Source organism: Rhinopithecus bieti, unplaced genomic scaffold, assembly GCF_001698545.2.
Source record: "Rhinopithecus bieti isolate Rb0 unplaced genomic scaffold, ASM169854v2 scaffold_6380, whole genome shotgun sequence".
In the NCBI taxonomy this organism is placed as follows: Eukaryota; Metazoa; Chordata; class Mammalia; order Primates; family Cercopithecidae; genus Rhinopithecus; species Rhinopithecus bieti.
The window spans coordinates 12,836,152-12,861,636 of NW_016806642.1; the positions used below are offsets into that span (position 1 = coordinate 12,836,152).

Sequence of the window (25,485 nt, forward strand, 5' to 3'; positions counted from 1 at the left end):
GTCATATCTCACTGTATATTGTATCCTAAAGTAATCTCTCCCTATTCCCTACTTTCCCAGGCTTTAGCATCCTCTGTTCTACTCTTTATTTCTATGAGAGCAACCTTTTTTAGCTTCCATATATGAGTGAGAACATGTGGTGCTTAACTTTCTATTCCTGGCTTATTTCACTTAACATAATGTCCTCCACTTCCATCCATGTTGCTGTGAATGACATGATTTCATTATTTTTTATGACTGAATAGTTCTCTGCCATGTGTATGTTTATCACATTTTCTTTACCATTCATTTGACGTTGGATACCTAAGTTGATTCCATATGTTGGCTATCACATATAGTGCTGCAATAAACATGGGAGCATAGATGTCTCTTTCATATAATGATTTCATTTCCTTTGGATTAATACCCAGCAATGGAACTGCTGAATCATATGGTATTTCAATTTGTAGTCTTTTAGGAACCTCCATACTGTTATTCATAGGTATTGTACTATTGATATTCCCACTAAGAATGAAGAAGGGTTTCCTGTACTCCACATCCTTGTCAGCCTGTGTTGTTTTTTGTCTTTTTGATGATTGTCATCCTAACAGGGATGAAATGATACCTCATTGTGGTTTTGATTTGCATTTCCCTGGTGATTAGTGATGTTGAATATTTTAAAATATGTTTATTGGTCATTGTATTTTATTTTATTTTTTTATTATACTTTAAGTTCTAGGGTAAAAGTGCTCTATGTGCAAGTTTGTTACATAGGTATACATGTGCCATGTTGGTTTGCTGCACCCATCAACTCATCATGTACATTAGGTATTTCTCCTAATGCTATCCCTCCCCTAGGCCCGCACCGACTGACAAGCCCTGGTGTGTGATGTTCCCCGCCCTGTGTCTAAGTGTTCTCATTGTTCAATTCCTACCTATGAGTTAGAACATGCAGTGTTTCATTTTCTGTCCTTGTGATAGTTTGCTGAGAATGATGGTTTCCAGATTCATCCATGTTTCTGCAAAGGGCATGAACTCATCCTTTTTATGGCTGCGTAGTATTCCATGGTATATATGTGCCACATTTTCTTAATCTAGTCTATCATTGATGGACATTTGGGTTGGTTTCAAGTCTTTGCTATTTCAAAGACACAGACTGGCAAATTGGATAAAGGGTCAAGACCCATCAGTGTGCTGTATTCAGGTGACCCATCTCATGTGCAAAGAGACACATAGGCTCAAAATAAAGGGATGGAGGAAGATCTACCAAGCAAATGGAAAGCAAAAGAAAAAAGCAGGTGTTGCAATCCTAGTCTCGGATAAAACAGACTTTAAACCAACAAAGATCAAAAGAGACAAAGAAGGCCATTACATTATTGTAAAGGGATCAATTCAACAAGAAAAGCTAACTATCCTAAATATATATGCACCCAATACAGGAGCACCCAGATTCATAAAGCAAGTCCTTAGAGACCTACAAAGAGACTTAGACTCCCACACAATAATAATGGGAGACTTTAACACTCCACTGTCAATATTAAACAGATCAACAAGACAGAAGGTTAACAAGGATATCCAGGACTTGAACTCAGCTCTGCACCAAGCAGACCTAATAGACATCTGCAGAAATCTCCACCCCAAATCAACAGAATATACAGTCTTCTCAGCACCACATCACACTTATTCTAAAATTGACCTCATAATTGGAAGTAAAGCACTCCTCAGCAAATGTGAAAAAACAGAAATCATAACAAACTGCCTCTCAGACCACAGTGCAATCAAATTAGAACTCAGGATTGAGAAACTCATTCAAAATCACAAAACTACATGGAAACTGAACAACCTGCTCCAAAATGATTACTGGGTAAATAACGAAATGAAGGCAGAAATAAAGATGTTCTTTGAAACCAATGAGAACAAAGGTACAACGTATCAGAGTCTCTGGGACACATTTAAAGCAGTGTGTAGAGGGAAATTTATAGCACTAAATGCCCACAAGAGAAAGCAGGAAAGATCTAAAATTGACACCCTAACTTCACAATTAAAAGAACTAGAGAAGCAAGAGCAAATGCATTCAAAAGCTAGCAAAAGGCAAGAAATAACTAAGATCAGAGCAGAACTGAAGGAGACAGAGACACACACACACAAAAAAAGTTCAAAAAGTCAATGAATCCAGGAGCTGTTTTTTTGAAAAGATCAACAAAATTGATAAACCACTAGCAAGACTAATAAAGAAGAAAAGAGAGAAGAATCAAATAGATGCAATAAAAAATGATAAAGGGGATATCGCCACCAATCCCACAGAAATACAAACTACCATAAAAATACTACAAACACCTCTAAGCAAATAAACTATTAGTAATTTTAATGTCATCTGTTGAGAAATGTCTGTTCATTTGCCCATTTTTAATTGAATTTTTTTTCTGTTAAGCTGTTTGAGTTTCTTGTATATTCTGGGTATTAATCACCTGTCAGATTAATAGTTTGTAAATATTTTTCTCCATTCTGTAAGTTGGCTTTCCACTCTGTTGATTGTTTCTTTTACTGTACAGAAGCTTTTTAGATTGCTGAAATCCCATTTGTTCATTTTTGCTTTGTTACCTGTGCTATTGAGGTCTTAGTCATAAAACTTTTCCTAGACCAATGTCCTAAAGTGTTTCCCCTATGTTTTCTTCTAATAGTTTTAGAGGTTTGGGTCTTACATTTTAAGTCTTTGATCGATTTTGTTTGATTTTGTATAGGGTAAGAGGTGGGATGGGGTCTAGTTTTATTCTGCTGTGTATGGATATCCAGTTTTCCCAGCACCATTTATTGAAAAGACTGTCCTTCCCCCACTGAGTGTTCTTGGAATCTTTGTCAAAAAGCAGTTGGCTGTAGATACATGGATTAATTTCTGGGTTCTCTATTCTGTTCCATTGGTTTGTGTGTCTGTTTTATGCCAATACCATGCTGTTTTGGTTACTAGAGCTTTGCAGAATATTTTGAAGTCTGGTACTGTGCTTTATACAGATTTGTTCTTTTGCTCAGAATTGCTTCAGGTACTTGGGGTCTTTTGTGATTCCATACAAATTCTAAGATTGTGTTTTCTATTTCTGTGAAAAATGGCATTGGTATTTTGATGGGGATTGCATTGAATCTGTAGATTGCCTTGGGTACTATGGTCATTTTAACAATATTAATTCTTCCAATCTATGAACATGAGATGTCCTTCCATTTGTTTATGTCATCTACAATTTATTTCATCAGTGTTTTGTCATTTTCTTTGTAGAGATCTTTCACCTCCTTGGCTAAATTTATTCCTAGGTATTTTTGTTTTTTGTAGCTATTATAAACCAGATTGCCTTCTTGAACTCATTTTCAGCTAGTTCTTTGTTCATGTATAGAAATGCTACTAATTTTTTTATGTTGTTTTTGTATCCTACAACTTTACTTAATTTATTAGTTCTAAGAGTCTCTTGGTAAAGTTGTTAGGTTTTCCTAGATATAAGATCATGTCATCTGCAAACAGGGGCAATTGTACTTCCTCCTTTGCCATTTGGATGTCCTTTATTTATTTCTCTTGCCTCATTTATCCTGCTAGAACTTCCAGTACTTTGTTGAATAAGAATGGAAAGAGTGGGCATCCATGTCTTATTCCAGTTTTTAGAGGAAAAGCTTCCAGCATTTCCCTGTTTGGTAAGATGTTAGCTGTGGGTTTGTTATATATGGCCTTTATTATGTTGAGGTACTTTCCTTCTACGCCTAATTTGTTGAGAGCTTTTATTATGAAGGGATGTTGAATTTTGACAAATGCTTTCTCTGCATCTATTGAAATTATCATATGGTTTTGTTCTTCATTCTGTTGCAGTGATGTTTCACATTTATTGATTTGCCTATGTTGAATGACCCAACTTTGTTAACTGCAGGCATGTTCCTGGTGGTCTGATTGATGGACATCAATATGACCATGGAGGGGGTGATGGCTAGAGAATTTCTGGCTTCACAAGATGAAGCCAGTGATTCATGAGGTGAGCTGAAATCTTCCCAGCCTGATACTTCCCTTTCTATCACAGCAACCCTCCATGATAGATTAGAATGGTTCCCAGTTGGCCAGGTGCAGTGACTCATGCCTGTAAACCCAACTCTTTGGGAGGCAGAAGTGGGAGGATCACTTGAGCTCAAGAGTTTGAGACCAGTCTGGGCAACATAATGGGACCCCATCTCTATTTTTATAATGTAAAAAAATATTTTAAATTGTTTCAGACAAGAACATCAAAGCTAAGGGTAACTAACTTGTCCACGCGATTGAGTACAGAGGTAGGTCTGAGATCTGGGTGGCCTGCCCCCAAGCCAGCGCTCTTTCCTGCCACTTACCCTCTCTCTGGGGATGTGCTCACCAAGTGAGCCCAGGGGTCAGTGTGTGAGGTTATAGAGGGACAGCAGCCTGGTTGTGTGCAGGGAGGATGCCCTGGGAGTCAGTTTTTTGTTTGTTTGTTTTTTGAAACAGGGCCTCACTCTGTCCCTCAGGCTGGAGTGCAGCAGTGGCATGATCATGATTCACTGCAGCCTTGACCTCCTGGGCTCAGGGATACATCCCACTAATATGTTCTTGCATTTCTGGGATGTATCACACTATGTCATGGTGTATTATCTTTTTGATGTGCTGTTGTATTGAGTTTGCTAATATTTTGTTGAAGATTTTTGTGTCTATGTTCATCAGGGATATTGACCTGTAATTTTCTTTTCTTTTCTTTTTTGTATCCTTCTCTGCTTTTGGTATCAGGGTTATGCTGGCCTCATAGAATGATTTAGGAAGAGTTCATTCTGCTTTAATGTTTTGGAATAGTTTGAGAAGATTTGGTATTAATTCTTTTTTAAAGGTTCAGTAGAATTCAGCAGGGACGCCATCCAGTCCTAGACTTTTCTTTTTTGGGAGATTCTTTACTACTGATGCAATCTCCTTGCTTTTATTGGTCTTTGCAAGTTTTCTAATTTTTTCTTGGTTCAATCTCAGGTTGTATATTTCCATGAATTTAGCTATTTCCTCCAGGTTTTCCCATTTGTTAGCAGATAGTTGCTCACATGGTCTCTAAGTGATGTCTCTTTTTTTCACTTCTGACTCTATTTACTTGAACTTGCCCTTCCCTCCCTCTCCCCCTTTCCCCTTCCCCTCCCCTTTAATTTTCCCCTCTCCTTCCCCTCCCCTTTCCTCTTCCCTCCCCTTACCTCCCCTCCTCCCTCCCTTCCCTTCCTCCCTCCCTTCCCCTCTCCTTCTCACCCCATCTCTCTGTCTAGTCTAGGTAATGGTTTGCCAATTTTGTTTCTTTTCAAAACACCGGCTTTCTGTTTCATTGATCTTTTGTATATTTTATCTAAATTTGTTTATGTCAGCTCTGATCTTTATTATTTCTTTTCTTCTACTAACTTTGAATTTGGTTTGTTCTTCCTTTTCTAATTCTTTGAGATAAATCATTAGATTGTTTTTTGAAATCTTTCTAGTTTTTGATGTAGGCATTTATTACTATAAACTTGTCTCTTAATATTGTTTTTGCTGTGTTCTATAAGTTTGGTATGTTGTGTTTCTAAGTATTATCCTTAATTTCTCCCTTCACCCATTGGTTGTTCAGGAGCATGTTGTTTAATTTCCATATACTTGTATAGTTTCAAATGTTCCTGTTGTTACTGATGTTTAGTTTTAATCCACTGTGCTCAGATGAGATACGTGATATGATTTTGATTTTTTAAAACTTGTTGATACTTGTTTTGTGTCCTAACTTATGAACAGTTCTGGAGAATGTTCCATTGATAATGAAAAGAATGTGTACTATACAGAACATGAGTGACATGTTCTGTAGATGTGTATTAAGTTCTGTAGATGTCTGTTAGGTCCATTTGGTCTATGGTGCAGTTTAAATAGGATGTTTGCTGTTTTTATTTCTGGATAATCTGCTTAGAGTGGGAGGTTGAAGTCTCCCAACTATTATTGTATCAAGGTATATCTCTCCCTTTTGGCCTAATAATATTTGTTTTATATATCTGGGTGCTCCAGTGTTGGATCCACTGAAGATGGAGCTCCACATCTAGTCCTTTTGATCTCTATGTTGGTGACTATTTCAATAAACACACAGTTGCTCAGGCTGAAACCCTAGGTTATCTATTATTCCTTCTCTTGTGCCTTTGCCTTCCCTTCACTCTCTTCCAATAACTCAAAACTGTTCCCACTTTTCCCATCTCCACTGCACAGCCACAATGCAGTCTTGTTTCTCAACCAGATTACTACAACTCCCTGAATGGCCATCTTACCTCCATTTCTGTTTATTCTCCAGACTTTCTTAAGTGCTAATGTGACCACCTACCACCCAACAGCTGAAAACTGTTTAGTGGTTACCCATCACTTTCAGAATGAAGTCAAAACTGCTTAGGAAAACATAAAATTTATTCATAATCCAGTCCCTGGCAACCTCTTAGCCTCACCTGTTATTCCTGCTTACCCACTATTCCTGTGTTCCATCCATACTCTACTACGTGGAGTTCCTTAGACCGGATATACTGTCTAGCATTTCCAAACCTTCACATTTGTTCCAACTTCATCAATTCATTCAACAAATATTTATTGAACATGTCCTTTGTGCCAGGCACTGTGCTAGGTGTTGGGTATAAAGCAGTGAACAAAAGAGATATAATTCCTACTCCTGTGGGCATAGAGAGACTAAATCAATAAACAAATGAAAACATTAGTCTATAATTACACATTGGAATTTGGTTGCTTTGAAACAGGATATTTTGAAAGACAGTGGATATAGGGTGTGTGCTGGTAGGGGTTTTAAAGTATTGATAGTTATGGAAAGCCTCTTCAAGAAGGTGATAATTTAAGAAGAAAAGAATATCTACCTGTGACACATTTTGCCATGTTTTTTGCCGGCTATTTTATCCCTCATTATTTAAAATTGGATTCAGATTTTACTTTTTCTAAGAAGCCCTCTCTAACTTTATCTATTTAAGTTAGGTACTCCCTTTTTTTATCAAGATATTTTTCTCACAATTGTAGTGGTCTGTTTTCCTGACTTTCTTATCTGCTAGACTGGGAACTCTTTGAGGTAGGGACTGTGACTTTCATATCTGTATCATGTGTCTGATACCAAAACATAATTTGATAAATTAGTTAACAAAGAAGGACCTGCTATAAAAATGTGCAAGATAATCTGGAAGCTCAGAATAGGTAGACATTACTGTTATTTAGGTGATCAAAAATCTTTGTGCCAAGCTGAAACAGGAAAGACAGGTAACATTTTGACAGGTGAAGACTGGGAGCAAAAGAAGATGAGAGAAAAGGAGGAGCAAGAGGGGGAGTGGACAACTGTAAATGGAAAACACACGTGTTTGGGAAGTTCTGTTGGACCATAAGGCGTATATAATCAGGAAAGGGGTGTTACAAGCAGGAAATGTAATTTGGCATAAGATGGAAGAGAATTCTGAAATATCAAATTAGTGTAAAGAATAAGTTCTTTTTCTCTTTTGTTTGAGATGGAGTCTTGCTATGTTGACCAGGTTGAAATGCAGTGGCTATTCACAGGCGTGATCATAGCACACTGCACTTTGACCTCCTGCCTCAAGCAGTCCTCTCACCTCAGCCTCCCAAGTAGCTGGAACTACAAGTGCATACCAGTGAATCTGGATAAATTATTTTTCTTAAGTCATTTGTAAAAATCAAAAGAAAACAAAATTTGTAAAGCATGGTAAAACAAATTGCCCTGAACCCATCATTCGACTTAAGAACTAGAACGTAACCAATACTTTGGCCTCTTTTCCTTGTAAACACCATGTAGCCCTTCCCTCAAGGTAACTGTTCTCATAAATTTGGTGTTTTCATTTCCTTGTTCAAAATAAATATAGTTTTAACAAACATGAAACAAAAATTGTTTTTTGGGGATTTGAACATCATGAAAATGAGACACTGTATACAGAGTTCTGTAACTTTTTTATTCAAATATAATCTTTCATTTTTCCTTTCATTCATTTTAATGTTCCATAATATTCCATTATATGTATATATCATAATTCATTTATCTATTCAATTGTTGGTAACTATTGGGGCCCTTACAAATAATATTGCCACAGATATTTTATTTATGGCTCCTGTGAATGTGTGCAGGAATTTTTCTAGAAGATAGAAGGGGAAAAATGCAAATTATAGAGAATGCAAATTCATATGAAAATGCCAACTTGTTTTCCAAAGTGGTCATACCACTGTGACCATCCATTTCATTCTCTCTGCTCATCCGTTTCCTCGCTTGTAAAACTTTGAGTGATTGGTTTAAAGGATTGTTGCAATACTTACTTTGAAAACCAAATGAGTAAACATATGTAAGATGCTTAGCATAAGACCTGACACATAGATGCTAAAAAGTACTAGTTCCTTCTATAATAAATACCTTCTCCCTTCCCTGCATCTTCTTTTGCCTGGAATCACTAACGTTACATGCTAGTTGGCTTAGCCTTGTTTCACAATGGAGTTCAGTTATATTATTCACATTTTAGAGACCAAAGCCCCTGAGGCTTATAAAGGAGATGAAATGTGATTATAAGCAGGCTGACTCTTGCATCTGGCTTCAAATTTGGATTATGACACATTACGGGTCAGCAAACTATGGCCGGAGGACCAAATATGGCCTGCCACTTGTTTCTGTGTATAAAATTGCAACAGTAGAGTTGAAGAGTTGCCATAGAGATAATATGGCTGCAAAGCCTAAAATATTTACTATATGGCCTTTCCATGGATTATCAAAATATATTTCTAGATGGCTTTTTAATTTTTTGTAAAACATAATTGCCTATGAAGTGTTGATGGTTCCACGAATGTATAAGTCAGTCTTAATTTACTTGCTCAAAATATATTTCTCCTCAGAGACGAAGATAAACTGAAAATGTGGAAACCCAAGTTTCTGACACCAAAGGAAAAAAAAGAGAAAAACGGTGCTGAAGAATCAGAAAGGTGGGAACACAGAGGCACTTATGTTATAGGTTATCTGTGGCAATTTATACCTCTTACCAGCTGTGTGGCCTTAGATAAGTAATGAAATTTGATTCTCAGCTTTTTCATCTACAAAATGAGAATAACAACATCTACATCATAGTACAGTTGAGAGGATTAAAACGGACAAAGAATATAAAAATATTAAGTGTCATATACATGTATCTTCATCTTCCTCCTCCCTGCTTTTGGTGGATAGGAAGTGAGAAAAGATTTCAAGTTAACCATTTTCAAACAATGACAAATTTCTAGTCTTCTTTTAGGTTGTAAGAACTTCCCCTTATAAGATATCATGTAAATAAAACTCCAATTAGAACTTAAATGTAACTTTGAGAAAAAAAACAAACTAGGTATCATATAGTAACACTGATTTCCCTAAAATATAATTCTAGTTATGACTATAATGAGTGTTAGAAGTTTAAAATGTTTTACTGAGTCAAGATCTAACCTGCATTCACGTGATTCAAGTTCCCAAGCAGTTGTGAGAGGATGTTTTTACTGAGGCAGGTGGTTTCTTACTGCTCTCTGATCCCGTCTTCTCAATTGCTAGGACATGAGGCAGGATATGAGGTACTTTTTTAACAAATGACTTGGGGAAATATTTGTCTAAATAGTCACTGAGATGTGAACATTGTGTAGTCTGTCTGCTCTGGGAAACCTGTTAGAAAAGTCCTACTGGGGTGCACCAGAGGAAACCAGACGTTAGTGTCTGAGACTCAGAGGATGGCATTGGATGGCCCTTCTCGTAAGTTTATTTTCTTTAGGTTCAGACTTGATGTAATTTATTTTTCTCAGGTTGGAAAGATGTATTAACAGACTAGAAAAGAAACTTTCTATCTTAAACTTCATACTTTTACATACATTTGCACAGCATAACAAAACAGAATTCCAAGAGAGGAACTATTAGTAACATTTTGATCTGCCCCCCAGAAAGCTTTTAGTATGTTGATAACTACAAATAATGCTTCTTAGGAAACAATTTTCCAGTGCCTTTTATTTTATTTTTTTTACAACAGAGTGATATAACAGTATACTTTTATTTTGAACCAAGTAAATTAGAAAATGTTACAGTAAGGGTAATTATTTCTGTATCAATTTCTATGTGCTCTTTGATCTTTTTAAAATGATTTCGACCATAACGTATTCTACCAGTAAGGAAGAAATGTTTTCCATATTAGTTCAAGCCTTTTATTATTCTTTTATCAATCAAAGATGATGGTAAGTTTAAAGAGAAGTTGGGCAAAGGTATCTGTCTTAGCCTATTTGTATTGCTATAAAGGAACACCTGAGGCTAGGAAATTTATAAAGAAAAGAGGTTTATTTAGCTCATGGTTCTGTAGACTGTACAAGCAGCATGACATTGGCATCTGCTTCTGGTGAAGGCCTCAGGCTGCTTCCACTCATGGCAGAAGGTGAAGGAGAATGTGCAGAGATCACAGGGCTAGAAAGGGAGCGAGAGAGACAAGTGAGGTACCAGGCTCATTTTAACAAATGAGATGCCAGGCTCCAGGAAACTATGACAGTGGTAACTCACTCATTACCAAGAGGACAGCAGCAAGCCATTCATGAGGGAAACAACCCCATGACACAAACATCTCCCATTAGGCCCCACCTCCAACATTAGGGATCAAATGTCAACATGAGGCTTCGAGGAGTCAAATATCCAAACCATAGCAGTATCCCAGGTATAACGGCATGAAAAGGATAACCCACTTTCTAAGATGACCCAAGTAGACATTGTAATGTGTAGGGAAATGGGCAGCTGATGAAGCTGGAAAGATGATCTGGCCAGATTATAAAATGCTAATGAATTTAGACTTTATCCTATTGGCAATAGAGAGAAATTGAAAGGTTTTAAGCAAGAGAGTGACATAACTAAATTTTAGAAAAATGACTCTGCAGGCATGTATGCCAATGGATTTGAGGAAGGAGAGGTAAGACGAAGATGGTATCTCAGGCAATAAGTAGTGATAATCTGAAATATGCCAGTGGCTGTAATCTTGGAAATAAACAACTGTAGGAGACACTTTGGAATAAAATTGACAGGATTTGGTTGCCTTTTTTACTTCTGTCAGTACATTAAACTGCTAAAAAGAAGAAACAAATCTCATGTGAAGAGCAAGAGGGAGGACTAAGAGTATAATCAGCTTCTTCTGTAGCGTTATTTACTTTTATGTGCTGAAATTCTTGCACATGTTTTGTGGCATCTTTCTTTATTTTCTTAATGGTATTCATCCTCCAAAACATTCAGCAAACTGGAGAGCTCTTCAATTGAACCATGTAGATTTGTGATCTCCAATTAGGTTTAACAACTTAGAAAACCACACAAAGTAAACTGCTTACTCATTCTTACTGGTTTCCATTAAATAATCTGAAGGTGAATGGGAACATATGTAAATTTCCTAAAACTAAAAACACACACAAAAAAAACAAGTTATATCTATAAGTCTCATTCAGACAAGTTTCTTGTTTACCTTCATTTGTTTAACCAATGTGATTTTATCCCAAGTTATTATCTTGCCATCAAAAATATTTTTTAATTGTGGGGAAAAGCAATTGGTATTACCCTGATCACTTGTTTGACAATTTGCTCTAATGGAAATATGTGTGTGTATTTGTATTATGAACTTACATACGTGTGTGTATGTATACACAAATACAGATGCATGACTTTGCATATGTATTATTTTATATAAAATTATGCACACAAAAAACTATACCTGAATTTGTCCTGAAATGAAGTGACTTTGTAGACTCGGCAACTTAAGAATTTTATTATAGTACATTTTACCCTACCTGCACATTTCTTGCTAGTTTCTCTCCTAGAAGTTTCTTCAAAACCAAGAAGCAAAACTTAGAAAAGAACAGAATGAAAAGAGAAGAAAAACTATTTAGAGAAAGGTTTAAGGTACGTTCTCTTCTCGAGGTAAAAATTAGCAATATTGACAGCTTGGAGCTTTCATTTAAAAAAAAAAATCTGTAAGTATGCTGTGCCTCTGCCTCTCTAAGATACAGACATTATCTTTGACACAAAAAGCCAGCATTTCATTCCTATTTTTTCCTGATACATTTCTATATTCTTATGTCTGTACATGCTATTCCTTCTTCCTGGAAAAACTCCTAAGTTGTTCTTGAAGGCTCTGTTCAAATGTCACCCACTCCTCCCTAACTTGTCCAGGTTAAGTTACTCCTTCAGCACATTTTATATATCTATTTTACACATGTCTTTTATAACACTGATTAGTTGTATTAAAGCATTTGTGTGTGTGTGTGTGTGTGAATCTTTTTTTTTCTTTTTTTTTTATTATACTTTAAGTTCTAGGGTACATGTGCATAATGTGCAGGTTTGTTACATATGTATACTTGTGCCATGTTGGTGTGCTGCACCCATCAACTCGTCAGCACCCATCAACTCGTCATTTACATCAGGTATAACTCCCAATGCAATCCCTCCCCCCTCCCCCCAACCATGATAGGCCCCGGTGTGTGATGTTCCCCTTCCCAAGTCCAAGTGATCTCATTGTTCAGTTCCCACCTATGAGTGAGAACATGCGGTGTTTGGTTTTCTGTTACTAATTAATCTCTTGAGTCCTTTTTGAGAAAGAAACCCTGTCTCATTCAGGTTTGTTCCCCAGGGCCTGACATAAAACTGTACAGACAGTGTTTGGTAAATGAATGCCTAAATAAACATGCAAATGAATAACAAAATGAACAAATGAATGACGCAGCATCTGAAGCTCTCTGCCTTCTTATTCTGTTATTAAGAGTCCATGGAACATTTTTTCGTTATTCTAAAGCTCAACCTTCCCTGATTTCATATATTGTCAAAGTGAGGATTATTAACTATGAAACATACTGAGCACCTTCCATGTACTAGACACTGGATTGAGAGAGACAAATTGTGCATCCTCCTCATAAAATTTATCTAAGTCACTATGCAGCCTAAAATTTTTCAAAAATTCCCCCTTGCAAAATGTTTAAAGTTTAGGCTTCCTAACATGACATAGAAAGCTCTTTATGTCCTGACCTTTGCATATCTTCCTGGCTTTATCTCTTGCCACTCTTTGCCCTGCACTTTCTGCTTTGGCCACAAACTGCTCATAGTTCTGTCCCTTGAATGAACCTCCACCTCTATCTTTGTCTTGCTATTTCATCCCTCTAGGTGCTTCCTTGGTCTATTCCAACTATCTGGTACACTTTTGAACTTTTCTCCATCTGACTAGCTCTTGTTCATTTATCAAGCTCCAGTCGAGGGATCTCCTCTTCTCCAGGAAGACTTACCCAAATCTTCTAATTAAATAAATTACTCTTCTTCCGTTTACCTATACGCTTGAGCAATCTCTAGCTTATCCCACATTAACAAAATTGGTATTACATGTTCATCATATTAAACTATGAGCTCCTAGAGGACAAAGGTTATTTTATATATGTTTATATCCATGTGCAGAGCAGAATAAGGCTGCTTAGCATTTTGTAAACACGCATAAAATATTTTTTGAGATGAACTAAAATAGGAATGTACACAAATCTCTCATAATCACTGATAATTCCTGTTTGAACCAAAGCTGATTGGGGTACTATATCTAGAAATTGTGATATGTTATTATCTACTACAACCTTGATGTTATTTGATTAATTGAAAAACAACCATGAGGCAATCACTTGTTGAAAAGACCCTTATGTTCCATCCAATCCTTTTTTCCCTCTCCGTGTGTTTTTGATTGTTTCATGTGGGAAAGATATTCCATTTCCTGTATATGTGTATAATTTCATTCTTATTACCTGTAGTGGGTTTCCTTGATAGGCCATTTCAATAATTTTTATCCAGCTCAAATCATAAAACACTGGATAACTCATTTGTGCCAGGCACTGAGGGTACAAAGATGAATAAGGCTGTCTACTATTTTCACTTGATAAGACAGTATGTTTATTAAAGTATATAATAGGGATAGATATAAAGTATAGTTAAGAGACAGTAAATTATATATGGCAGTCATAACAGTTTTCATGTGAAGTGGTTAAGAGAAAGAAGAGTATTTCAAGTAAACAGCATGTATTCAAGGATTGTCATGTAGCTTGATGCAGCTTCAGTAAAGAAGACAAAGATAGAGGGATGGAGAATGGCAGTATGCAAAGGACCCTGAATGTCAGGCTAAGCAGTGTGGATCTCATCCTGAAAGCAATAAGGAGTTTTTAGAACTTTATAAATAGAAAGGTGACCTAATTAGATCTGTATTTTAAGAAATCACTATGAATTCACAGTGAGCAATGGCCTGTAAAGGATAAAAAAGCCAGTAAGGAAGCGATTGCTTTGTTAAGTAAAGGAAAAAAGCTATCTTGTAGATCTGATCTCATTTGATATAGGTTGATCTTGTAATTTATCATCCAAACACAGGACACTTCTAAGAGTGGAAGGAGGAACTCTTAATCATAATAATAAATAGTTATAGATAGACATATTAGTTATAAACAGACAATATCCTGGGCAAAAGGAGATACTTGGTCACACTGATTTGGAGAAGTAGGTACCTGTAATCTAAGCTGTGTATTCTGGAACTATCTGTTTGTGGTCAACAGATTTCAGTGCATTAGAAGGTGATGTGCTGCAGATGTATAGGTCAGTATGTCAGGAAAAGATTCCCAAGGTCAGGACTTGAATTTCTCAGGAGTTTTTAACAAAATACCTGCCTACCCGTGAATACAAAAGGAGACTGGGAATTGCCCCCAACTGGGTACAGCCAATTCCCACTACTTTAAAATAACATGTAGTATAGCTATATATAAGAATACATAAGCTCACACAGAGAAAAAGCATGCAAAGAGTGTCATCTAGAAATGATAGGTATGTAAGAATATTATAAACTTTAAGGCACTACACAGAAGTTTTAGTAATGGAACAGTTAACTACCATCCATGGTGCTTAATTCATACCTACGTTACAACCTCATCCAGCAGGGCTCATTCTAGTACAATTAAGTAATGGTTGTGCACACACTGGGGTCTGTCTGGGGATAGGGTATGGGGATGGAGAGTATTAGAAAGGATGGTTAATGCATGCTGGGCTTAATACCTAGGTGATGGCTTGATAGGTGCAGTAAACCACTATGGTACACATTTGCTTATGTAACAAACCTGCACATCCTGTACATGTACCCCATAACTAAAAATAATAATTTTTAAAAAAGATTTGAGAGAAAAAAATAATAATAATGGTTGTGAAAATACTTTGAAAATATAATCACACCAAACAAATGTGAGATTGCACCATTTTACTATTATTTTCTTAAATGACTTTCCTTTAACTGTATACCTTCCTATTTTCTATTCCCATATGTGTTATTTAACTAGTCAATAGTATCTGGAGTTTATTTTGAGGTTACTATATTATATCCTCCATTAATTTTGTTATGAAAAATAACTATGCAAGAATGGTCTGATTAGTAATTTCTCATTTCAGTACAATAAAGAGATTATTGTCATCAACACAGCAGTGGCCTGTTCCAATAATTCAAGAAATGGAATATTTGATTTGCCAATAAGTCCTGGAGAAGAACTGGAAGTCATTGATACCACTGAACAAAATCTAGTGATATGTCGTAATTCTAAAGGCAAATGTAAGTTTATTTGCTAATTTTCATAACATTTCATTGTTTTAAAAGAATCTTAAAGCATTTTCTCTATAACTTTCAAATTAACAGTGATTTTTCTTTCTATAGATGGATACGTGCTCATTGAACATCTAGATTTCAAGTAAGCTGTTTGATTTTGTACTTTAAATCATGAGTTCCTAATACATTGTTGTATACATTAGTCTCGAGAAGATTACTGAATCTATTGAAATTCAGGATAAGTTTTAAAAATTAGACATGCAGTACCCTATTCTATAAGGATCATTTTGGAAGATACTTTATTATTGTCTCTCCTGAGTATGCTATCAAACTTCTCTACATAGCTTTATAAACATTTTAAAAGACCACAAACATATTAAACTAGATCAGAAATTCCCTAGAAATCTCCCACTCAACTGTTTCATTGTCCTATATTTTTAAATGTTTGCATATTTTTCTTTATTCTCAGGCATCAGAGTTGGTCACCTTAGAAAGATCAAGATCAAATGTTATGGACTGCATAAGGGAGAACTAGTCCTAAGATCCTAGTCCTGCCTTACATCAGTTTCAGTTTACATGTCAAAATTTTAGAGATGGTGGAATCTGTGGAAACTTTCGTTCTGAACTTAAAAGAGAAAAATAAAAACAAATCCTCAACATTTAGATGTTGGTTTTACTCCTAAAAGGTTATCTGTCAATGTCTATTTCAGTATGTACTTCACTGCCAGTTCAAGAGAATGTGAAACAGTATGTGTTAGCATTTGAGCACTTATTTAATGAGCCATATCCAAAGTTAGAAATCATGCCTTATGGTACCTAGTCAGTTGTGCAGATGGTTGGTTTGCTTCTAATATTAGCACACGAGCGTTTGTAATTTCTAGATGTTGTGCATTCAAATTTGGTATAATTTAATTCTGAACAGTAAACAGTATAACCAAGGTCTTTTAAATACTCAAGTTTAAGGTATAATCTTAATTATGACTCAGTCTTTAAAAAGGTATAAATGTCCTTTTACTTTATCACAAAAATAAACTCATATGAATACTGTTCCACATTGGTTTCTTTTGGGAATAGTTTCCTGAAAAATAATTTATTCCTAAATTCACCCGTCATTTTAAGGAGTGCCCAAATGTACTTAACAAAATAATATATATGCTGTATTACTTTAAAACATCTTTTTGTCCAAAATAAGAACAATTGTCATTATTTTGTCTATGCTCAAATAACTACTGAACTAACAGCATTCATATGTACTTTCATTTATATGGAATTAAATAAAAATTTAAAAACTGAGCTGTAATATCTATTCCGTTTTTTAAATGAGGTGCACTGCATGTCAAGAGAAATAAATTCTACATATGCATTTAACAGTTTCAAAATTTTAAGTGGCTTTTCAGCACTGAAAACTGAAGAATTTCACTCAGTTCTTTAAGTAGGGTGATTCTGGCCATCACAAGTATGATGGAATTTGTTTCCATGGCCTTGTTCTTTATATTGAGGCCACTTTTTAAGCTTCTAGGTTCTTTTATTTTCCTTTTCATGTTCCAAATGACATTTGCCAATAAAGGCCAAGCTTATTCTAAAAGACATGAATCAAAGATATTCAAAAAGTTCAGACTTTAAAGAAGGAAATCTGTAGAGATTATTACAAATAACATAATTAAACAAGATATGAATGGAAGAGCTAAAGGATTAAAAAATGTTTTACAGAGAAGGTAACACTGAAGCTTGGTCTTTAAATATGTTTATTTATTAAACAAGGCACAGAGATGGAAGAGCCATGCTCTGTCTGGTAATTATGAAGAAATTCATAGTAAATGGAGTGGAGAATGTCTGGTGGGAAATGGCAAGAGCTGCTTGTAATGGGGCAAAGTGGGGCTAGAATGTGACAGACTTCACTTGTACCTTTTCCTCTAGAGAGTAAGGAGTCATTTAAGGGTGAAGCAGGAAAAAAATGTCAGTTATTTGGGGGATAGGAAGAAAATGCCAGATACTTGGGGGATGGGAAGCAATCACCAATATGGATAATAGAGGAGAGGTGAATTGTTTTTGCAGTATTCTAGGCAAAAGGGCATTATACCTTAAGACAGCAGCAACAGAAATATATGGTACAGGAGCCCCATTAGAGGTATGACAGAGGTAAAAGAGAATGTCTTGGTGACTACTTAGATGTATCGGTGCGAGAGAAGGAGAATTAGGGAATGGCTTTGAGACTTCTTTTCTGGAAGATGAAATGAAGGCTTGTGCTAAAGATTGGAAATATATTTCTGCTTAGACTAGAGACCAAACTCTGCTTGGACCCCCTGAACTAAAACTATTACCCAGTGAGAGGCATTTGCAGCCCTCTCCTGCTCTCCAGGACCATAACTATTAGAGTAGGCATTGTAGAAGACAAGGCTAAGTATGGTCTGTGGGCAAGAAGAGTATACGACTATGCTGAGCAGAAATCTTTCATGCAATAATCCTGTCCAACAGAGAATCATATACCATACATCACTCTTGCCACTTCACCAAGCCACTAAGCATTTTAAATCTTGGAGTGACAGCGGGACTAAATTTGAACTCAGATAGGTTTGTTCCCTGCACGTTCCACCTCATCACATGGTCCCTTGTTTTAATTTGACTCAGCTCTTTGCATCTCAATTTCCTCATTAAAACAGGGCTAGGCTGGGCATGGTGGCTCACACCTGTAGTCCCAGTATTTTGGGAGGCTGAGGTGGGCGGATAACTTGAGGTCAGGAGTTCGATACCAGCTGGCTGATATGGTGAAACCCTGTCTCTACTAAAAATACAAAAATTAGCTGGGTGTGCTGGTGCACATCTGTAATTCCAGCTACTCAGGAGGCTGAGACAGGAGAATCGCTTGAACCTAGGAGGCGGAGGTTGCAGTGAGCTGAAATCATGCCGCTGCACTCCAGACTGGATGACAGAGTGAGACTCCGTCTAAAATAATAATAATAATTAATAATAAATGGCTAATAACTGATCTTGTCTACTTCACAGGGTAGTTGTTATGCTATAATGTAATAATATAAAAGTAATCTAAAATTCGTAATACACACTATGGTATAAGTGGTGTCATTTTTGTACCTGGCTTTTTCTGAAGTTGGAAGATGCTGAAAACAAAATACATTTTTAAAATTCAAATTGTACGACTTGATAGAATGGCTGTTAAGTAATTTTTTTGCGTAGACAGAAAAACGTTGTGTTAAAAGCCTATTAAATAGCATATACTGAAGAATAAACTATTTTGTCTAATATAAACTAGTACCTAATTATTATTTATTGATATGGTATAGGTTTTAGAAAAAAATGATTGTTTTCTATCCATACTTAATGCAGTTATGTCTCTGTTTCACTAATATCAGCCACATTTCCTCCATTCTTGGAATCAAAGCATCAAAACTATATTTCTCACATTATTAATCTGCAAGGTTTCAAAATGTAAACACCATGACTAAGACTTCAGTGATATTCTAAGCAGATGTCATCTGTCTCCCAGAAACCCTAATTGAGCATAAAGCTTCAATGGAAAGACTAAGTTTACATTTTATTTTCAATTTTGTATAAAAATAAAGATAATGGCATCATCAGATAAAAGGCAGCATAATAAAGCACTTTACTGTAACAGAGGCTTAACACTGGCCTATTCATAAACTCATTGATATATAGGCCAGGCCCTCCAGCAACCTTAAGATGTCCCAAGACCTCCCTTCCCACTTCTGAGTTCCTCTGTGATATACTCACTCTTCTAAGACTGCATAGCAACCTTCTTGACCAGGCCCTCTCCTGCAAATCTTCAAAACTTTTAAAAGGTATATTCTAGGGGGAAGAAATGGAAGAGGAAAAATATGAACATACAATAACAAAACTAAGAAGTGGCTGCCTCTTATTATGGGTGAGATTCTTCTCAGATTCTTTAAATTTCCTTCACTTTTCAAATTTCCTATAGTTTCCTATGGAAGCTTATTATCTTGCAATTTAGGAAATAAAAAATATTTTCACTAATAAAAACAAATCCATTCTTTTCCTTCAAGTTTAGAAAAAGCGAATTGAAATCTTTACCTGTATATCCTGATTTTAATATGTTTGCATTTGTCTTTTCATGAGGGCTAAAGTCTGTTTTCAAAAGCATACAGTCCAGGTGTCCCAGCTTAATCACATGAGCCCTTAAAATCTGAAAAGGAAAGCAGTAAAGTCAGTCTCAGCAAATCAGAAACATGTCGTTGAAGAGAAGGAGGAAGAGATCCAAACCATAAGCCACTTGTTGCTGGTTTTGAAGATGAAGGGAGCCATGGGCCAAGGAATAATGATGGCCTCTAGAAGCTTTAAATGATTCCTAGCCAACAGCCAAAAAGGCAACAAGGACCTCAATCCTATAGCAGCAAGGAACGAAATTCTGCCAACAACTCAATGCAACTGGAAACAGATTCTCCTCCACAGCCCAGCCCTATCAGTGCTTTGGTTTCCAGCTTGTGTGACTTGAGGCAGAAAAACCAGCTAAGCCTGCTGGATTTCTGACATATAGAACAATAAGATAATTTGTACTTTAAGTTGTTAAGTTTGTAGTAATTTGTTACAGCAACAGTAGAAAACCAATGCAATAGCTTAAGTTAAAAACTATAATGTACAACTAAGATGACAAAAATGAACAAAGATGGTGTGAAATCGCCAATGAGTATAGGCAGTCTTTTCCACTAACAACTTTCTTGTAACTATTAATTGGCGTGCAGAATACCAGCATAATGATGGAGCAGAAACAAAAATAGCTTTCAAATGAACCAGAGACTTTAATTTGATTTTGTGAAAAAAACTTATAAGCAATCAGGCTGCTTTTCTCTTTTGTGTTTGTTACCTATGAGTGTCATACAGTGCAAACATTAATCAGGAAGAATCTGTAACTGTGAAATGCTATGTAATTCAGAAAGACATCTTTTCCATATGGTTACTGCAAGACAAATCCTTCCCATATCATTTAACACTCACAAAAAGTATATAACAAACAAAACTGAAATCTGAATCGGAGATTATTTGAACACAAAAGCACTGGAAGTCTGTTTGTTTGTTTGTTTGAGAAGGAGTCTCGCTCTGTCGCCCAGGCTGGAGTGCAGCTGGGCAATCTCCGCTCACTGCAAGCTCCGCCTCCTGGGTTCACGCCATTCTCTTGCCTCAGCCTCCCGAGTAGCTGGGACTACAGGCGCCCGCCACCACGCCCAGCTAATTTTTTGGTATTTTTTAGTAGAGATGTGGTTTCACCATGTTAGCCAGGATGGTCTCAATCTCCTGACCTCGTGATCACCCGCCTCTGCCTCCCAAAGTGCTGGGATTACAGGCGTGGGCCTCCGCATCCGGCCTATTTTTTCTTGAAACCAATTATAAAAAGTGGTCCCAATTTTTAACAATTAAAAAATTTTCAATAAATATGTAATGAAGTACTCCAGTGGGTCAATGTATCAACCTATTGATTTTTTTTTCTTTTTCAAAGGTAGGCTAAGAATGAATGAATGCAGGATGTTTTTGAAAAAAAGTAAATATTATATCCTATATTATGATTGTCACAACACAACCTAATGGCTGTTAATTTTCAGTTTTATTTGTTGCACTCAAAATCCACTGTATATTTAAGCATACATGACAAAGAACACAACCATTCTTCTTAAAATAATAAAGATACTATCCTTAGAGTTCACAGTTCTGTAACAACTTTACATTAAATGTTCAAAACATTGTACAACCACAGATATTTGTGAACAGTCTTGAGAGCTGTATTTTGGTACATTAAGGCAGCTCCAGCCAACATTTTAAGAGATTCCGAATATTTGTTACAACACAGGACATGTTTGATATTTGAATACTTGAGGTCTCAAGAAATACTAAATGTCACCTAAGAACACCACAATTTGTGAAACTGTGATCTTACCTAAAAATCAAGATACTCATCAATATCAAAGATACTTATTTTTTTAAAAAAAGGAATTTACATTGAATGTGGGGATATAAACCCTGTATTTAAACAAGGGCTTTCAAACAGTTGCTCACACACATCTGTGAGGTAGGTTATCATCCACATTTTGTAAATGGAAAAACTAAATGAGGTTATGTGACTTGCTGCTGCTTCAGCAGCCAAAGGTAGAAACTGATTCCAAGTTAGATTTTGTTCTTAGCTCTGAGTTGTTTCCTTGACAAACTTTTAAAGGGTTAAAATATAAAACTGTCATTCATTGCATTAATTTTTAAAGCATAAGAAGGTAGCCAAATGTTATGTTTACCAATGTGACTTATAAAGTCAATCAACATGAAAGAAGTAGGGAAATACATTTAGTGAACAACTTCTGATAGTGATAGTGAGAGGCTGGACCAAGGAACTCAATCAGGCAGATGCAAACATGATCATTTGTAGGAGGCAGATCTAAGGAGAACTGAGAGGTATTAGAAAAAAAGAAAACATAGTTTAAACAAGTTTTACTATTACTCTTCTTATAATTTAAGGGAGAAGGCACAATTTAGTGTTTTTTTTGTTTGTTTGTTTTTTGGAACAGTGGATCTCTTTCTTTTCCACTTTAGGAAAAGGTTATCTGTCTAGAAAAATTGCCATTTTGGTAGCAAAACTTATTTTAAAGAAATATGTAACTGTGAAAAACGCACGTTTAAATTAGTAGAAAAAAATTAACAATGCAATTCTCCTTGGCTAGAATGTTTTTGTTCCTCCTGAAATTTTAAATCGACACAAAGCAGCAACCCTCCCTGCCCGCCTCAAAAAAGGTCACATTGTATGCACTGTATGAACCTTGTCAAAATTCTGTGTATTATTCAAAAACGTTTTCATACCAGGATATTCTCCAAATTCTTACTTTTTTTCTGGAGAGTGCTCTATTCTAGGATTTAATTACACTTTAAACGTAATTGAAATTTACCTACCCTGCTTGTCCAAACCATCAAGAGCCACTTCCATAACATCTAAACTACTTTAGATATAAACTATTTTTACCAAAAGTCACATACAGTCACAACTGCAAACTGGCATTGCTATGCAAGGCTGGCAGTAAACATTAACATTAGCTTGCAAAATTAATACAGGCCTACAGTCTGGTAACTCTTCTAGACCCAGCCTGATTCTTATCAGGCTATGGCTGAAGAAGTTTAATTAAAACTCAATCCAGTCTAGACTGTGAGACCTGTTCTTTGTGCTATTACTGTTCAGTGGCATCAAATGCATCATAATTATAGGTGGAAAGGCTAGTAAGGATGCCAGCAACTTATTTAAATGAAGTTTTTATAATTTTTAAAGCTCAAACATAAGTACGTTACAAAATTTTATAAGGTTTGGGAGAAACTCTATCAAGCTAATAATAATTCAGTGTTTATAAATTAGAAATATATTCTATGAAAATAGTTATATCATCTAATATACATACAAAATGAAAATTATCGATCTGCATATGAAATTTGGATAAGACTAATTCAGATAATAGTCAAAAACTATAACAATTTAGACAGGGACTGAAGCTACTTTTCTTTTTCCTTTTTTTGAGACAGAGTCTTGTGCTGTCACCCAGGCTGGCATGCAGTGGCATGAACTTGGCTTATTACAACCTCTGCCTCCGAGGTTCAAGAGATTCCTGTGCCTCAGCCTCCTGAGTAGCTGGGATTACAAGCAGCCTGCCACCACACCGGATAATTTTTGTACTTTTAGTAGAGACGAGGTTTCACCATGTTGGTCAGGCTGGTCTCAAACTCCTGACCTCAGGTCATCCACCCACCTCGGCCTCCCAAAGTGCTGGGATTATAGGCATGAGCCACCATGCCCGGCCTAGTTTTCCTTCTTCAAAAATGATTGTGCTATAAGAATCACATAAAATTATAACAATCATGTCTTAAAATTTCTTCAGTATTTTTAAGCACCCTCAATAACTTAGAAATACTTATAAAAACCAATATGCTAATCGTAAATACTTCAGATAATTACATCTCGTTAGTACAATCAACTGGTTAAAATAAACTAAGAACTATTTATTTAAGACTACTTTATGTCACTCTAAGACTTGAAAGCAAAACATCTGTGTTTATTTTTATTACTCAACCACTCTGATGTTTTATTAATTCAGACTGTTCTTACCCAGAGGAAAGGTGGTTTCCTATAAAGAGCAATTGATCACTGCTGGATACTTGTATGGTGTTAAAGCTTTATGAAGAGCTTTCTGGTCCTGCTTCCTCATCTGGAAATGGCAAAAATGCTTTCTCTGGTTTCCTCCCCAAGTTACTGTAATAGTAAGTAAACAATGTGAAGGGTCTCTAGATCGAAAAATCACTATAAAAAATATATGGAACACTTTCATCACTCCAAATTTGTAATGCTTTGCTTCATGCCAAATGGACATGATGTTTCACCATGTTTGGATTTCTGGATGATTTTTGCCATTTGCATTCCTCTGGCAGCTGTATTTAGAAAAATATTCAAGTATATACCTTTGACATGCCTCACCAAATCAAAACAGAAACATTCACACTAGTATAAAACTCTAAATATATAAAAAGTGAACACTAACACAAATCATATGAAAAAGCAGAAAAGAACTTTAAAGCTCAAAGGTACCTTAGAAGTGTTAAAATCTACCTCTCTCATTTTAGGAGTTATAAAAATGAGGCCAAACATAGGATGTGACTTACCAACAGATTGCACATATCCCTCATCCAGAGTTTTTAATAGAGTCTTTGAGAACTACTATTAAAATAAATTACATTTCCTATTTAAAAAGCCACAGGGTGACACAGGAGAACCAAGTAAATAAATGCAAGATTGAAAAGGTTTGGGTCTTTAAAAACAAACAAACAAAAACAGACGAAATTGTGAACATGTCTAGCATTTAGATACTGAGATTTTACAACCATTAATAGGATGTAAATTATTAACCAGTGAATCGACAAAGTGGTGTCTGTGGCAGGCATGTTCCAGGTTTTTACATTGTATAAATGGAAAGTGAGATGCCTACGTTAACTCAGTACACTGCACATTATTCGATGCTACAGATAAATCCAAATAGATCAAAAATCTATAATAGTCGTTTATGATTATTTTCTAAACTATGTCTCATTTAACAATAAAAATCAATTTGTATTCCCTGAGTACAAACTGGCTAGGGAATAAGAAAAAGCAAACCCAGAATTATAAAACTGAAAAACCCATTTGCAGAAAATGGAGAATTGTTTGTGCTACATATAGCCAATACCTTGACATAGAAACACGATTATTTCTGATTAATTTAGGCTCCTGGATTCTCTTTATAGATAGCTAGTATAAAGGAATGTAAACACTAGAGATTATAAAAGTGTCTCCTAAAAGGTTAATCATAACAAAAATCCAACTTGCAAATGGTTTGCCTACTTCCCTCCCTGCGTATTCTATTTGAGAAGGTAGCTGTTCCTACATTGAAACATAAGGAATTCGATCTTCATATGGTATCCCAAAGAAAAGTATTTAGAAAATGTTCACTTACTACACATTTTAAAAGAATCAGTGACGATTCATTACCCACAGAGCCATAAGCATGAGTCACTAGTCTCTTAGACTTTTTTTTTTTAACAAGTAATCTTGTTTCAGGTTTTTCAGTCGCCCATTCATAAGAATAATGTTGGCCGGGCGCGGTGGCTCAAGCCTGTAATCCCAGCACTTTGGGAGGCCGAGACGGGCGGATCACGAGGTCAGGAGATCGAGACCATCCTGGCTAACACGGTGAAACCCCGTCTCTACTAAAAATACAAAAACTAGCCGGGCGAGGTGGCAGGCGCCTGTAGTCCCAGCTACTCGGGAGGCTGAGGCAGGAGAATGGCGTAAACCCGGGAGGCGGAGCTTGCAGTGAGCTGAGATCAGGCCACTGCACTCCAGCCCGG

General features: G+C 36.1%; 1 protein-coding gene and 1 long non-coding RNA gene across 4 annotated transcripts in view; one reads left to right on the top strand and one right to left on the bottom strand.

Annotated features, from left to right (window-relative positions):
• FYB2 (FYN binding protein 2) overlaps positions 1 to 16,960 on the top strand; it is a 106,982-nt gene extending 90,022 nt beyond the window's left edge. Inside the window, exons 16-20 of one of the 3 annotated variants that reach the window (XM_017877263.1) lie at positions 8,864 to 8,950; positions 11,804 to 11,897; positions 15,447 to 15,603; positions 15,706 to 15,739; positions 16,067 to 16,960. In XM_017877263.1, the coding sequence (XP_017732752.1) occupies positions 8,864 to 8,950; positions 11,804 to 11,897; positions 15,447 to 15,603; positions 15,706 to 15,739; positions 16,067 to 16,088 (394 nt within the window). In that variant the 3' untranslated portion in view covers positions 16,089 to 16,960. Of the gene's footprint in view, positions 1 to 3,884; positions 3,987 to 8,863; positions 8,955 to 11,803; positions 11,898 to 15,446; positions 15,604 to 15,705; positions 15,740 to 16,066 lie in introns of those variants that run through there. The other 2 variants (XR_001886595.1, XM_017877265.1) reach the window with 2 other exon arrangements.
• Positions 8,958 to 25,291, bottom strand: LOC108532935 (uncharacterized). Its single transcript, XR_001886596.1, has 4 exons — positions 23,714 to 25,291; positions 19,663 to 19,774; positions 19,345 to 19,419; positions 8,958 to 11,842 (listed from the first exon to the last, which is right to left on the bottom strand). It is a non-coding gene; the product is annotated as an uncharacterized LOC108532935 (long non-coding RNA).
• Between the last annotated feature and the right edge of the window lie 194 nt (positions 25,292 to 25,485).